Here is a 14720-nt window from a genome sequence, read left to right as displayed (position 1 = left end):
AGCTATCGGTGACGACGTGCATTGGTGCATCGCCGAGTGGGTCCCGAGGCCAGCTCGGAGGGTGTTCGCTTGCCCATCCTTGAAAATGGATTTGTGAGGGGCGCTGGGGTGTCTGGGTGTTCAAGTTGGAGACCCACTCGGTGGTCACTCCGAGCTGACTTCCAGAATAGGAAGGGAGTCACTAACACGGGATTTTCTTTGAAAGTTTCGTTTGATAAAAAGCGTTGAGGGAGTTTTCGCGCATCGTGGTCCATCGCAGAGTCAGTTGCCACAGCATTGATCAGGTGAGCATAACCGTCCAGCCATTAACGGTCTTTGGTAACGGCCGCGCAAAAGAGGCGCAGGTGGGTTTTCAGCCGGGTTCAAAACCCGGGTCTTCAGGCGGATCTTCAGCCAGAACAGACCAGCAGACCACGCAACTCCTTTCAGCTTTCCGGGCCGTCAATGCCCAAAACTCGCCAAGTTCAAAAAAACGCACGGGCGCTGAGGGAAAGCCGGGGTCTTCAGAGGGATCTGCAGCGGCGTTGTCATCCACAAGGCAAAGATGCGATGGACGAGGATGGGGATAGATTCACGCCTCCCTGTCGAGATCGTCAAATCCTCATCCAAACTCAAAATCCCCGCCATTGCCAGCCGTTTCAAATCTCAATAGCCCGTAAACCATCGGGGCTGGTGGATTGTGCAATGCGTCACTAACGGCTCAGAACAATAACAAATATATCTCAAGCCTCCGGAGCTAGCAAGACAGCCCCGGCGAGTCTAGCTTACAGGACTACGCAGTATACTTGGAGTCGGCGGAAAGAGAGCCGACATGCGCCGCTCGCCAACCGCGGTCAAGGTGGAATCGACCGGGCCGCTCCTGACCGTCGGTCGGATGCACATTTGTCATGGTCTTCATTCAACCCCGCAGCCATAGAATCAACCCTTGTCTGAAGATGATGCCAGCGACGTATCTGATCCTTTCTTTTCCTTGACTGCGAGGGAATAATGATTATTCTCTCAGTTATCGTCCGATGTCAGCATCGCGCAACAATTGCTTTTCCCGCCCCAGCGTGGTATTCCCTTTTCAAATGCAAATCCCGCCGGCACCGTCATCGGGCCTTTCTCTCTTTTAGCCGTGAAGCCGATGTTGAAGATGGGGGTGCAAGGTGGTGATAGATGGCAGGGGTTGACAAATTCACACAGGGCCAGCGGATTTTTGTGTGACCCGACGACAATGCAATTCTTGGTAGCAGCGGCTTGGCAAAGACAGCAAGACGGGGTGGAGTTTCTCGGATCCGGAGCTTCGATCTCGGGGGGAGGGAGCGTTCTCGGCGGGCACTGTGCGAAAGACAAGTACATACATTGATCATCATGACTCGGACGGGGTCAATAAAGTGACCCAGACTCTGAGCACAGTTAATTAGCCCGGTTCTGATTCTGGGCTAATTTTGTCACCTGAAGAAGATGGGCAAAATAAAAATAGCGCCAATCGTTTGCTGGCCGAGCTGGCTCCGAGCTGGATGCTGGCCGACATAATTAGCCCAAATATGCAGGCGGGCTAATTCCATCACACCCGAAGGGCAAATTTGGCATGAAGAGGGGAAGTGAGCTAATTGTCCAAAAATGGACAGAGGGCGGCTAATTATCCCAGTTTCTTGGTTCCCACCATCAGCGGGAGAGCAAACGACCACCACACATTGTCGCATTGGCATTGGATCCTCCAAGAACAATCATGTCGAAACGCACTCAGCCCTAAACCTCCAACTACCCATGATGTATGGACATCCAGGTATAAAGTCATCGCCATATCCAGCAGCGGGCGCTTGCGTTGGCTTTGTGTCGGATGGTTTTTGGTTTTCTGACTTCGGCGACTTCCATCGACGACTTCGACGACCCAAGGTGAAATTCGCAACTCGCACCGAACAGCCGAGACCCCCGACGATATCGCCCACTTACAACTCACGAACCGTTATCAGACCTTCCGAATTGGACAGGGACCTCCAAATTCCCCAGCAATTGATCCGACCGAAATGGCCGTCCCGACCAGACAAGGCTGTCCTCCCCTTCCCCCCGCCCGCGACCGTGCCTTCATCCCGCAAAGTCAAATTGCGTGCCAAAACCAACCTCCGCGCTGAAGGCGGATCATCCGACCAGGGCCCCCGCGGCCGGCCCCCAGTCCATCTGGAATCCCCCTGTTCTTCCCGCGTTATTGGCCAAAGCGTCATCCGCTCGCGCAGAGATCCCTGCTACTGACCCTGGCTGATCTTGATGCGCCAGCCAATCTGGGTTGGTTGCCGCCTCTCGGGCCGCATGCTGATATGCACGAGCGATTTGCCGTCACACTGACCGACCTCAGCCCATCGAATCAACGTCGTCAACCGCGCTTTTCGCTTTTTCTTGCAACCACCAGACCACCAGACCACGCACACACGCACAGAAGCAGCGCACCAATCCGCACCACCACCATGCTGCTCCCATGCTTGTCCCATGCTGCCCCATGCTGACCTCCCTCCCATCCGATGTCGCGCGGCCGTCGGGGATGCTACGCCGCTACCACACAACATCGTGGGAGTGGTGCGATGGTTGCGCAGATTCTTCGCATGACCAAGGTACCCACGGTAACACGCGGCCACAGGTGAATACCTCCACCCTTTCGGTACTTGTCCTCTCCGCGGCCTTCCCTCACTCAGGGTCTTCCGCGCAGATGATGGGATGTCCCCTCAACCCTGCCCAGTCAGACGCAGCGACTGGCTTGCGAGGCGGCCAATCCCCAACTCGACTGCCACCAGGACGCTGCTGATTTGCCAGCCGTTCAGATTTCAGTCTTTTGAAAAGGGAAAGCCGATGTCGCCCTCGAAGAAACCGGTGTTGACCCCGAAATCACGCGGCGAGAAGCCCGAGAAGGCCGTCGGTGAGAAGGCCCCTCCTTCATTCCCCAGCTCCCAAGTGCCTCTGCGCAGATCAATAGTGTAAAAGATCCTTCGCCGCTGGTCCGGGTCGTTATCCGACGGGAGATTGCGGAATTACAGAGCCAGAGAACCCTCGCCGAAGCTCCACCGGTGGCAGCACTGCTGTGCCGTATCTCAGCGACGCACAACCAAACTAGCTGCGGGAGCCCGCGCACAGTTTTTTGCCGTCCGGGAGAGAGAGACCGGCTGCGGCGTCCATGCTGGGCATGCACTCTATCGATGCCAGAGTTGCAAGGGGAATACCGGCAAGAAGTGGAGAGAGGGCGAACGAGAACCCATTGGTCGGCCGTCCACACACACACGGCCCCAAGCATCTGGTTTGTATTCCTCGGTCCCGGGGAGCCTGCGAGCCCTGACTCTTGACCTTCGTCAGCCTTAGCTCAACGGCGAAATCTTCAAGAAGCCCCAAGGTTGATGAGTCTTGTTCTTCTCTGTGCAACAAAGACGGCCGTTCTCCCGTCGTTCAAGCTGCCGGCCGCGTGTTCAGCTGGACGCCCCCATGCTTGGAGATCTACAGTGCCTTTGGCCTCAAGGGTGCGCCGCGGCCGGGTTGTCCAAAGCGAGTTTAGCCAGACTTTGCGGGTGACATTTTGAAGCCCCCGCTCCATTGTTCTCTCGAGTCGGCCGAGTCCCCGTGCCAATGAGCAACCGGCCCCCTCGGCCTCGAGATGCATTGAGTTGCCTGTTTAATCGCTCGACAGGCTCCCACCCCTGCAGCCACCTCGCTCCGTGCCCGGCGGCCGACGTGGAGAAGGTGTGCCCACCACTTCTGAACCCCTGCTGTCGATGTCACCCTCCAACTCTGTGCAGAGCACAGTGGGTCCATCTTGGGCTGTTCCCTTCCGAAGCAGAGAGGCGTGCCGAGTGGCCGCCTCTCTCGACTGGCACCAATAACCGCGCTCCCCATACCCCTGTCCTCCCGCGCCCCCCCAGTGCGAACGCACAGAGAGAGACACCGACCACTTTCGATCGGCGGACGGACGCGCATGCAGGCACTCTGGGCTGGAAAGTGGGCAAATATCCCAAAATGGGACAAATACAGGAAGCAGTCATTTAGCCCAGCATGTTCAAAAATAGAAACAGCAAATCGTGCAGGCTGGGCTGGGCTGCTGGACTTGAGGTGGGCTAAGATATAAGAATTTGCCCACTTCTCGAACTGCCCAAATGTTTCCCTTCCCTCGAGCAGGCCCAGAAACGAAGTTGGAGATCCAGGTGTTGTCCAGTCCAGTCCAGTCAACAGACTCTTCTATCTCTCTCTCTCTCTTTTAATTACACTTTATACATTGCGCCGTCCAACCAAATCGATATCCGATACTATATCGACTTCGGCAGCTTTTCACCATCTTATCCACTGTTCAGATTCCAGAACGCAAGCCGGACTTGCTAAGATCCAGTCATTCATTCACGACGATACAGTAATCTAATAGTCACGACGACAATTTGAGTTTTCGACGAGTGCTTGGAGGGTTGGGAACTTGGACGACAAGGCCCCCTTCCCCCCCCGAACTCGATTTGCCCCCTCTTGGGCATCTGGACCTTGACCAGGAGCGAGGACCCCCCGGTTCACTCGCCCTCCCGCTTTTGCTCGGCCCAGCCCCAGGCTCACACCCCCCCCTGGCCGACACACCCCTCTGCCCCCGGCCACCCCCACACCCTTGGAGGATACAAATGTCAACACAACCCCCCAACCACCAAGGAGCACACCTGAAGGCATCGCAAGTCAACATGGCTGCCGCTACCGCAACAACAACAAAGGCCAAGCCGGCCACCAAGGCCGGCGCCAATGCCAGCACCAAGCAGAAGGCTCAGATGCACCGCCGCTCAAGGACAGGTTTGTCTCTCTTCTCACCTACACACAGCTGCCTGCCGGATTGGGAAGCTAACCATGGTGACGATGAAGGGTGCTACACATGCAGGCTCAGGCGGAAGAAGTGCGACGAGGGCTCGCCCATGTGCACGGCATGCAAGCACCTCGGCCTGGCATGTGAATACAAGCGGCCGATGTGGTGGAGCAACAACGACATGAGGAGGAAGCACAAGGAGGACATCAAGATGATCATCAAGCGCAAGAAGCTCTCGGAGAAGTCAACGCACACGCACACGATCCAGACCGCAGTCGGCTCACCGCCGGGCCTTTCACACTCGCTCCCGACGTCGGCGACCTTCTCGGATCCCCTGGACCGCGCGCGATCGGGCTCGATCGACTCGCACTTCGGCTACAACTTCAACAGCCCGCAGAGCTCGCACGAGTATGGACCCTTCACACCACAGATGCACCCCGACTTCATGTTCTCGCCATACTCGCCCTACGAGATCGATGTCAAGACCGAGAGGCAGATGTTCATCAACGATATCCCGACGCTGCGCGAATCGACGACCTCGACCTTCAGCACCTACGCCACTCCTCCGCCACCGGGCACCGTTCTGCCCCAATTCCCTCTGGAAGGCGAATGGACAGAACAGGTGTACTCGGAGCGGAGGGAGTCGCTCACGGAAGAGACGCTGAACATGAACTTCTTCGACTTCGCCCAAGGGCCCACGACCGCCTCGAGGCAAGTGGCAATCGAGCTCGACGAGGGCGACCAGCGCCTGCTCGATCACTTCATCCAATTCGTGCTCCCCGCCATCTTCCCGATCCTCGAGTCGAACCAGCACGGGTCGGTCAGCTCGGACCTCATCCTCCCGGCACTGCAGAACAACAAGGGCTACCTGCACTGCTGCTTGAGCATCGCGGCGCAGCACTACAAGGCGGCGATGAGCCTGCAGGGCGAAGAGATCGACGGCGACATCATGCGCCATCGGTACGCCACCATCTCGTCGCTGTGCGACGCGCTCAACCGGGACGAGAACCACCAGCAGATCCTCGAGGCCGCGCTCGGTCTCATCTTCTTCCAGTGCGGCGTCGGCCGCTTCGACGACTCGCTCCCCGACATCCCGTGGCACCAGCACTTCCAGGCCGTCGAGTCACTCGTCCTGAAGCTCGACCTCCCGCGCATCGTGTCGGACCCCAACGCTCCCCTGGCGCAGACGCCCTTCAACATGACCCTCACTGCGTGGATCGACATCCTCGGCGCTACGATGCAGGGCCGCGCCCCCATCTTTGCGCACACCTACCGCGAGAAGCACCTGTCCCCGACCAACCCGTCCCTCGGGCTCCGCGAGCTCATGGGCTGCGAGGACCGCGTCATGTACCTCATCTCGGAGATCGCCTGCCTCGAGGCGCTCAAGCAGAACGGCATGGACGAGATCACGCTCTGCCAGCACGTGCACGTGCTCGGCGACCAGATCGGCCTGACCGAGATGGGCGAGGAGGCGCCCGTGCTCCCCTTCAACGCCAACGGCTCGCTGAGCCCCAAGCAGCTCAGCAAGAACATCACGGCCGCGTTCCGCCTCGCCGCGCGCATCTACCTCTGCAGCCTGGTGCCGGGCTTCTCGCCCACCCAGGCCAGCTGCATGGGCCTGGTCGAGAAGCTCACCGGCGTGCTCCACCAGATCCCCTCGGGCACCAACGGCTTCGACCGCTCGCTCGCGTGGGTGTACCTCATCGGCGGCTCGGCCAGCCTTCCGGGCTCCACCTTCCGCGCCTTCTTCGAGGACCGCGTCGCCCAGCTCGGCGAGCTCGCCAACTTTGGCAGCTTCGGCCGCGTCACCTGCCTTCTGCGCGAGGTCTGGCTCCAGAACGACGCCGCCCCGCAGCAGCAACCGGCCGCCTCCTCCCCCGCGGCCGCCGACGGATCGGCATCTTCATCCTCACCACAGGAGGCTCCACAGTTCATCCACTGGCGGGATATCATGCAGATGAAGGGTTGGGATTACCTGCTCGTTTAAAAACAAACACACACACCATAACAAACAAAGCAATCATCCTATCCCTTACCTGATAACCTCAAAATCGACATCTTCAATGCTGGCTGGATCATCTTGAAGAGAGGCATTCAAATCATCTGCATGGTGAACTTGTGGCAGGAATGGCCTCCTTCTGCTACTTTCAGCTTGAAGTCTTTTTTTTACTACTACTACTACTATTCTTGACACACACACACACTTTCATTCTGTTACTCGGGCTGCTAGAAGTTGCCGCGAGGCAAGTGATATTGGAGAGGGAGGGGACAGAGAGAGAGTTTACTTTTCTGGACGACACTGGACTATGGAATGGACGCGGAGGATGGTGGATGGGAGTTGGGTGTCTGCCGGCCTTTGGACTGGGCTGGTGGGCATTACATCCCGGGCTTTCTTTTTCTTCTCTTTTCTTCTCTCTTTTTCATATTTCTTTTTCTTATATTTCCTTTTTCTTGGACTGTTAATATCTGGAGTCTCCCCGGTATATATACAGGGTTCGAGAAGCATGCATGATGCGGAGTTTTGGGTTTTGGGTCATGGGGGCTTGAAGGGGATACCACGGGCTTGGATCGGAGTTGAGATGTCACGCAGGGGATGAGGTGAATGTAAAGTAGTGATGGGGATTATACCCGCCTAGGTTGGCCGAGATCAAAAGAATGAAGGACTCTGATCAATACTCTCTTGTGCCTTTGCAATGTGACAGCTTCTGAGATAACCTCCATCATTAATGACCACCTTAGAGTCCAATCCTCGGCATTTGCCCTTGAATGAGAGGGTATTCACAGCATGACTACGAATGTTAAGTTCAACACTCTTCGTCCAGATCAACTCACCCACCGCCATTTGTCCAAGGCTGTTACATCAATAGATTCCCGTTGCGCGTGCATACCTTTCCGTACCTACCCGAGGAAGCTGCCAGCATGAGGTGGTGTGACCACGGGGTCCCAGGGGCTACGATGCGTTGTGCCGTCCGACCTCGGCGTGTTAGTCACAACCCATCACGACTCCGGTGCCCTGGGCGAGATGGCGGTGTGCTCGAGGGGGGACGAATGCGTTAGAATACGAACGGGTCTTCGTCTGGTGCCACTCTCCTGTAATACTTTTATTGCCTGCTGTGCTTTCTGAGAGAGAGCACTGCGGCGCCTCCGCGCTTGCATCGTGTCGCCGTTGACTGATGCATGTTTTACCATTGTTACAGGAGAGAACAAAGTCTAGCTTTGCGAGATGGGGGATGCATTATATGACTGCTGTGCTCTTGATCTACGTTCGCAATGTTGGACAACCTCAAGGTCAGACGAAAGATGCTATTCATATCTGTCTTTGACCACTTGTTCGACCTCGGAGATGGCCGATCACCGTCAAGGAAATGTAATTGAGACGGAGGCATTTCTTCCAGAAACCTTCCACAAGGCTGATCCAACTCAAATGAACGATACCTTAGAACTGGGCCGGGACCAGAGGGCTGTTTCGCCCGAGGTGTGAAACGTAGCAGCCTTGCCGCCTTCGTGGGCCTACTGAGCTGTGCCGACTGCCCTACGGCCCAAACGTCGGCCGCCACTAGGATCTCGGTTACTCAACTACACTCTGAGAGATTCGTCATCTTGCCTCACTATTCGTAACTATGAGTAGTCGGCTCCCTCAATTGCCTCGGTGAGTCAACCGTGAAATTGATACGAGAAGGGAGACTCGATTACCTAAAGTCAACCTCTGGCGACACGCCTCGGGTCGAGAAGAAAGCGGCCGAATGGACACCCAAAAGGCACCCAAGCCACGCTGGGTCTCCAACGTGGCGGCCGAGTTGAGTAACGTTAAAAGGGAGTCTCGATATCAGCTGCCTGCAAGTCTCAATTCTCAGACGTCATAAGAGGCCTCCTTTGGTCAAGAAACATCGACCGCCTCGGTTTTGACGATGGAGCCTTCATGAGTTGTGCGTTGTGGGTTGCAAGTGCCGACAGCAAGCGCTTCGAAGAGTCGCTCGGCGGTAAAAAGTGGGCTGTGCCTGGCGGTGCCTGGCCAGCTGGCTAACAGCGGACCCCGTTGCACGTGCACTTACTTGTAGGTACAGAGTGGAATCATGCATGCACGGACCATCAAGATCTCGCGCCGCTTCTCGTCCAACCGCTGCGCCGAAAATAGAAGTTACAGCTGTGACGACCCAATCAGAAGGGCGGTCGCGGCCCATTGCGACCCTTCCCAAAACGCTGCCGGCAGGACTCAACTGCTTTGAAGACTTCCTCACCACTCGCCCTGCTTCAAGGGTCATCTGGTCTGCCAAAAGGGCCATCGGCGCTTCGCAACAACCTGTCATCGATCGGGAGTCCGGATTCCTAAAACAACGAGCGATGCACCGCCTCACACTATGGATTGGGTAAAATCCATCTCCCAAGTTCCCGAGTTCCCAAATGGCCATTGCCAGAGTCTGGACTTGTCTGGGCGACCATGAACCTGCAAGCAAGGGTCCGCAGCGCCTTTCCAGCTGGAGGTTCTTTTCTCGCATCGAGCGATCGGGAAACCTGATGGCCACTGGCGCCCAAGATCCCCCTGTCATCGGATAGATTTGGCATGAACCATGAACTTCTCGGCAGGGCCCGCGACCATCCAGCGGCCAGTCGATCTCCATGGACTGCTGTTGAACAACGCCGCCCACCACCACCACTCCACCGTAGGATGGGCCCCGTTGGACGTGGGCCTCGACCTGGTTTTGTTTCCCGACCACCCCTTCGGACCCTGTGTCTTGTTTCTTTGCAAGACCAACCGGATGTGGATGCGTCATGTCCCTCCTCGGCAGAATTCTGACGTCCTTGTTTGATCTTGTCTCGATATACCTCCGCGGCGAGTGCCCGGCCCCCGTTCCTAATTCTTCCTTTCTCCCCCCCCAAGCTCTGCCGGGCTTGTCCTTATGGCACCGTCTTCGTCTTTCCTCCTTTGCGGTATTCCCAGAGCGACCGATGTTGACTCATTATTGCCAACGACAACGAGGGACCGACCGCTTTGTGTGAACCAGCTACGCCTCGCTGCCCGCATTATCTGATCAGCCTTATGTCTCTTTATCACCGACCGGCCCGAACCAACGCACCGGATCCCATTGTCCTCACCACCAACATTGAAATCGTCGGCTCGTCATAACTACGAGCCCACGCATCACCTCTTCCCGGGCCGTCAACTAAGACTCACCCGTTCAACCGGTTACCAGCAAGTAGCCGCTCGGATTTCAGGATGCCCAGGCGCCAGTTCGCGCTTTGGGCGGCTTTAGTAGCTGCCGTACATACGGCCGCATCCGTGGTGCCGATTCACGAGCTGTTCGCGCGACAATCAACTTGCGCCCCGAACTTCGACCAGTGCAAAAACGCCGATTTTCCCGATTATTTCTGCTGCAAGTCCGGTGACACCTGCATTGCGCTCGCCGGGAACACGACGGTCCTCTGCTGCCCAGAAGGTGCGGACTGCTTGAGGATTCAGCCAGTTCCCTGCAACGTCGCGCTGCAAGATGGCGAGAAGAACCCCGACGCCGTCGTCAAAACGACCGCTCTAGGAGGGACTCTGGTGCGCTGCGGCAGACAATGTTGCCCATTTGGGTACTCGTGCAGAGACGGCGAGTGCGCCAGGGACCGGAACCAAAACGCGGTCCCTTTTCAAACCAAGACGGTGAAACCGGGCCCTACCAGTACGGGCGATGCCGAAGCGAGCTCGACGGGCGGCGCCAGTCCGACGGGGGATGCTACAGATTCCGCTGAAGATCCGAACGCAACGGGCAACTCGGACGGCGCAGACGGTTCAAGCAGCGGCCCACCCGTAGCCGCCATTGCTGGTGGTGTGACAGCCGGGGCCGTCGTGCTCATTGGCGCCGCCGTTTTCGCCTTTATCTTTCTCAGGAAGAAGAAGAAGAAGGAAGAGGCGAGCGGATCCGGAAGCCCCCCCAAACTATCACGATCAACCTCATCTTTCGGAAACCTGATCAGCAACCCCATCATGGCGGATAACAGTTTCCGCAGCGACTTTGCCCGGGGCCCAGGCCCACGCACCCCGCCTGAGGATCCGGACTCGGTAACAGGGGCTCTCATCGCCTCGGCAGCAAACACTCCGGAGACCGGGGGAATGCTGGCCGTCCCGCCGGCTGCGGCGCCGGGGCCGGGGGCTCAGATCGCCCCCGCGTACGGCGGGTACGGCAATCTCGAAGAACCGCAATATGTCGACATGCCTTATGTCAACCACGATAACGGGCTCATGCCGCAAACGCCCCGACAGTACCGCGAGCCCAGCTCGGTGAGCATAAACGTATTTGCCGACCCGAACATCACACCAGACCGGACGCCGGAGAGCAACGCCGACCGGCGGTATACCGACATGACCACCTTCACCCAGATGCTAGATACTGCCGACCTGGGCGGCATGGCGAACGGCGAGGGGTATTTGGCGTACAACCCGAACGGTGGGCAGGTTCCACCGATGCCGAGGAGGTGATAGGATGTGTTTGTTAGGGCACGGCGAGGGTTGGGAGAAGGGGTTGAATTAATGCCGAATTTGGTGGCGGCGCGGTGCTTTCCTATTTTCTTGAGTGGTATACCACCCTTTTTGATATCGCATGGATATGGAGTTCTTTTTGGATCGGAGGGGCGTCTTGGGCTGGATAAAGGGAGACGCGCATCATACTCGGCATCAGCGTGGTCTCGCTGGGGTTATAGAAGGATGGAACATTATACCCCGGTATTAGACTGCCAACTTTGGGTTTTCGAGCCGTACATATTTTAATCAACCTTATCACAACCAACTTGCTTGCTCGTTTTTGAGTTGTCCAAACACACGCCTCAGGAACATTGGCTGAGATATGTAGTTGCGGAGCCGCTGGAATGTGTGGCAGCCGCACCCATGGATTCAACAAGGAGACAACAGTTTTATCGAAATATCTGAACAACCTGTCCATCTATTCACACACGACCCAAAATCCAACCTTTTACCGAGCTGAGCCCTCCCCGGCATCTTATCATCACAACTTCTTCTTCCCCGCGCCAGCCGCCCCCTTCCGGTCCGCCGCCTCCCTATCCAACTGAGCCACCTCATCCGCCTCCTTCCGCTCCGCATACCACTGCCCGGCCTGCAGCACCAACACCCCCACCAAAACCAACGCCAGAATCACATGGCTCGCGCTCAGCACGCGCAGGCTATCCTCCCGACCCAACATCACCGCCCCACTCACGGGACCCACATGCGACGACGGCGCCGCCCCCCCAGCGGCAGCAGCAGCAGCCTCCGCGGCGGCCAACCCGCCCGGCTGGCTGACCGCCCTCATCCCCTTGACGATATTGCTCAGGTACACGCCCGCGCCGATGACGTACAGCATCAGGCTGCCGCCGTCGAACAGGATGTTGGCCTCGGACGGGCGGAACAGCTTGATGAAGAACCCCAAGAAGCCGACGAAGACGATGATGTGCAGCATGCGGGCGATGAGGGGGGGCGATTGGTGCATGAGGCGGAGGTGGGTTTCCAGGTGGTCGAGGAAGGGGGGCGGGATGGGGTCGGACGTCCAGAGGAGCGGGAAGTCGTAGGGGAAGGAGGCGAAGAGGATGCCGAGGGCGAAACAGACCGCTGTTGGGGGGGAGGTTAGTGGGGGTCTGGATGAGGGGGTTGGATGGGGGGTGTTTGCGGTTGGGTTTGGGTTTGTTTGGGATGGGGGAGAGGGAAGAAAGGGTAAGGGGGAGGGATGGAGGAGGCGTACGGCCGATGATGAGAAAGGTCGCGAACGAGCCTGAGCCGCGGTAGTCTTGCGACCGGGTCGTTTTCGACCAGTCTACCCACTGGGTGGGCATTTTGGGCGGTTATGTAGAGGGCTAGGCGACAGGCGCGAGTGTTGAGTGCGCGGTAGCGGTGGTGATGGCCGGCTTCGAGACTGGATTCGAGGCGCCGCTGACGTCGGTGGGCGCGCGTTACTATGTAGACGTGGCCGGTAATGCTGTAATAGTCGCGCAAGAGTCGGATTCGCCGGATTGATTTCGGTGGTCCGTTTGTGCAAAATCCCGAGCTGGGGCACTTTCTTTCCAACGGCCGGAGTCTCGTAGTTGCTTCGACACCAATTCTAACCAATTTCTCGTTTCTCGGTTGTTGAGAGCTGGAGCTTTTGTCGCAACCCAAACTCCGAGACATACACTCCGCACTGTGTATTTAGCACAACAACACTGTCTGTCGACGACAACTTCATCTCTGATCTCAGAACGGATTATTTTTCACTTAAACCAAAACATTCATCATTCTCATATCTTTCAACCCAACATGTAAACTACAGTCTACTCAGTGCTCGTATCCAGCGACTGCATCCCGTGCGCGGAATAGCGCGTCCCCACAGGCGCGAACTCCTTCGCAATCTTCTCCAACTGAACCATATCCTCCTCACTCAACTCAACCTCAACGGCATTCTCCCTAACCCGCTCCGGCCGCGACGCGCCCGGGATGGGAATGATGGTTGGCATGCCGGGCCGCCTCCCGAGCGCCAAAACCCAGCCGATGGCGACCTGGCCCGGCGTGCAGCCCTTCTTGGCCGCCAGCTTCTCCACCTCGGCCACCATGCGCAGGTTGGTGTCGAACACGTCCGGGTGGAAGCGCGGCACCGTGTGCCGGTAGTCGTTGGCGGGGATGTCGGCCGGCGACTTGATCTGGCCCGTGAGCATTCCGCGTCCGAGGGGCGCTGGTATCCTCATGGTTAGTGACATGACTGGATGGGTGGGTGATGAGAAGGTATGTCTCACAATAGGCGAGGATGGGAATGTCGAGTTCGGCGCATGCCTCGACAACACCGTTCTCGAGCGGCTCGGTGGCCCACAGCGAGAGCTCGACCTCGACCGACTCGATCTTGGTGATCTTGGCGGCGCGGCGGATGGTTGCCGCGCTGACCTCGCTAAGAGAGATGCCCCCGATGTTGCCGGCTTCGACGTGCTCCTTGAGAGCCTCCATGGTCGTCTCGATGTCCACGTTGCGGTCCTTGCGGGCTGGCTCGAACTGGTGGATGCGGCCCTTACCGCCGAGCTGCCGGACGCAGTTCTCGACGCTGGTCTTGACGGCGGCCGGCGAGTTGTCCGGGCGGAGGTTCTCGAAAGTGCAGCCTTTGACGTTGAGCAGGATCTTGTCCCTGTCCTCGGGATACTTCGCGTAGTATTTGTTGAGGAGGGTGAGCGAGTTGGCGTCGGGCGGGCCATAAAATTCACCGGCGTTCAGGTAGTTGCAGCCGGTGGCAAGGGCGGCCTTGATGGCGGCGAATGCCTCTTCTTCGGTGAGTCGGCCGGGAGGCAATGTCAGGCCCAAGTGTGACGGTAAGCTGATGTGTCAAAAGCTAGGTGGGTGTGTGTTCTGGGGGCCTACTCATCATGCCAAAGCCAATGTTGCCGACTTGCTTGCCGTGGATTGTGTGGCCCATGGTGGTGATGGAAGTGAAGCTTTTGGGATCTGACGCTGGAGGATGTGTTTGACTACGAAGTATGAACTACGTCTTATCGAACCCGTGCAAATGCCACTATGGCACTGAATATATATGCCGGGAGTTTGACTGTTGGTTCGGAGTTAGTGGTCTTAAGCATCGGGATGAAGTCGACGGCCTCTAGCAATTAACGCCGAAACGGTCCAGCAGAGCACCTGCTGTGTAATAGCTATTGGAAAGTCTCCGAAGCTAGGTAGTCTGAGGGTTGGGTGATAACAACAGGGAGAAAGTGCCGCCGGGTTTTCAGACGGAATTCGTTTCCAGACGGAATTCATCGCCCCCGCTTTAGGAGGGTTCCATGTTGGCCCGCAACAACCTGGAAAGGAAGCACATGATAACTACCTTACCTACTGCTTGAATAGGGAGTTATGGAACCCCTAAATATTCACGATTTAATCTCAATATATATATGAAAAAACGGGTATCTCGACATGTCTCACATGCAATATTTATACCCGTCTTACCTA

General features: G+C 57.3%; 6 protein-coding genes across 6 annotated transcripts; 4 read left to right on the top strand and 2 right to left on the bottom strand.

The window, feature by feature from the left end:
- Positions 1 to 1490: 1490 nt before the first annotated feature.
- B0H64DRAFT_382197 (uncharacterized protein) lies at positions 1491 to 2237 on the top strand (the record flags this gene model as incomplete). Its single annotated transcript, XM_062802849.1, has 1 exon — positions 1491 to 2237. Exon 1 carries the CDS (start codon positions 1606 to 1608, stop codon positions 2233 to 2235), a length of 630 nt encoding a protein of 209 aa, XP_062664434.1. The 5' UTR covers positions 1491 to 1605.
- A 2439-nt stretch (positions 2238 to 4676) lies between these two features.
- Positions 4677 to 6779, top strand: B0H64DRAFT_438044 (fungal-specific transcription factor domain-containing protein; the record flags this gene model as incomplete). Its single annotated transcript, XM_062806313.1, has 2 exons — positions 4677 to 4782; positions 4852 to 6779. 2 exons carry the CDS (start codon positions 4677 to 4679, stop codon positions 6777 to 6779), a joined length of 2034 nt encoding a protein of 677 aa, XP_062664433.1.
- A 159-nt stretch (positions 6780 to 6938) lies between these two features.
- B0H64DRAFT_26819 (uncharacterized protein) lies at positions 6939 to 7469 on the top strand. Its single transcript, XM_062800005.1, has one exon. The coding sequence runs from the start codon at positions 7099 to 7101 to the stop codon at positions 7387 to 7389; it is 291 nt and encodes a 96-aa protein (XP_062664432.1). The 5' UTR covers positions 6939 to 7098; the 3' UTR covers positions 7390 to 7469.
- Positions 7470 to 9785: 2316 nt separating this feature from the next.
- On the top strand, positions 9786 to 11293 carry B0H64DRAFT_26773 (uncharacterized protein). The gene has a single exon (XM_062800004.1). The coding sequence runs from the start codon at positions 10008 to 10010 to the stop codon at positions 11250 to 11252; it is 1245 nt and encodes a 414-aa protein (XP_062664431.1). The 5' UTR covers positions 9786 to 10007; the 3' UTR covers positions 11253 to 11293.
- Positions 11294 to 12595, bottom strand: B0H64DRAFT_449503 (Shr3 amino acid permease chaperone; the record flags this gene model as incomplete). Its single annotated transcript, XM_062807095.1, has 2 exons — positions 11294 to 12374; positions 12505 to 12595. 2 exons carry the CDS (start codon positions 12593 to 12595, stop codon positions 11776 to 11778), a joined length of 690 nt encoding a protein of 229 aa, XP_062664430.1. The 3' UTR covers positions 11294 to 11775.
- Positions 12596 to 12984: 389 nt separating this feature from the next.
- On the bottom strand, positions 12985 to 14528 carry B0H64DRAFT_382183 (NADP-dependent oxidoreductase domain-containing protein). Its single transcript, XM_062802848.1, has 3 exons — positions 14139 to 14528; positions 13529 to 14077; positions 12985 to 13467 (listed from the first exon to the last, which is right to left on the bottom strand). Exons 1-3 carry the CDS (start codon positions 14191 to 14193, stop codon positions 13070 to 13072), a joined length of 1002 nt encoding a protein of 333 aa, XP_062664429.1. The 5' UTR covers positions 14194 to 14528; the 3' UTR covers positions 12985 to 13069.
- Between the last annotated feature and the right edge of the window lie 192 nt (positions 14529 to 14720).

The sequence above is a fragment of the Chaetomium fimeti genome (genome assembly GCF_033439085.1).
Source record: "Chaetomium fimeti strain CBS 168.71 chromosome Unknown B0H64scaffold_1, whole genome shotgun sequence".
Taxonomy (NCBI): Eukaryota; Fungi; Ascomycota; class Sordariomycetes; order Sordariales; family Chaetomiaceae; genus Chaetomium; species Chaetomium fimeti.
This window is presented reverse-complemented; position numbering and strand designations above follow the sequence as displayed.

Bases quoted from the DNA above. Each gene is read 5' to 3' on its own strand.
- B0H64DRAFT_382183 (XM_062802848.1), bottom strand. From the start codon at position 14,193: ATGGGCCACACAATCCACGGCAAGCAAGTCGGCAACATTGGCTTTGGC. The intron at 14,078-14,138 runs GTAGGCCCCCAG...CGTCACACTTGG, and splicing joins CATTGGCTTTGGCATGATGA to GCCTGACATTGCCTCCCGGC. The intron at 13,468-13,528 runs GTGAGACATACC...TGAGGATACCAG, and splicing joins CATTCCCATCCTCGCCTATT to CGCCCCTCGGACGCGGAATG.
- B0H64DRAFT_26819 (XM_062800005.1), top strand. From the start codon at position 7,099: ATGGAATGGACGCGGAGGATGGTGGATGGGAGTTGGGTGTCTGCCGGC.
- B0H64DRAFT_26773 (XM_062800004.1), top strand. From the start codon at position 10,008: ATGCCCAGGCGCCAGTTCGCGCTTTGGGCGGCTTTAGTAGCTGCCGTA.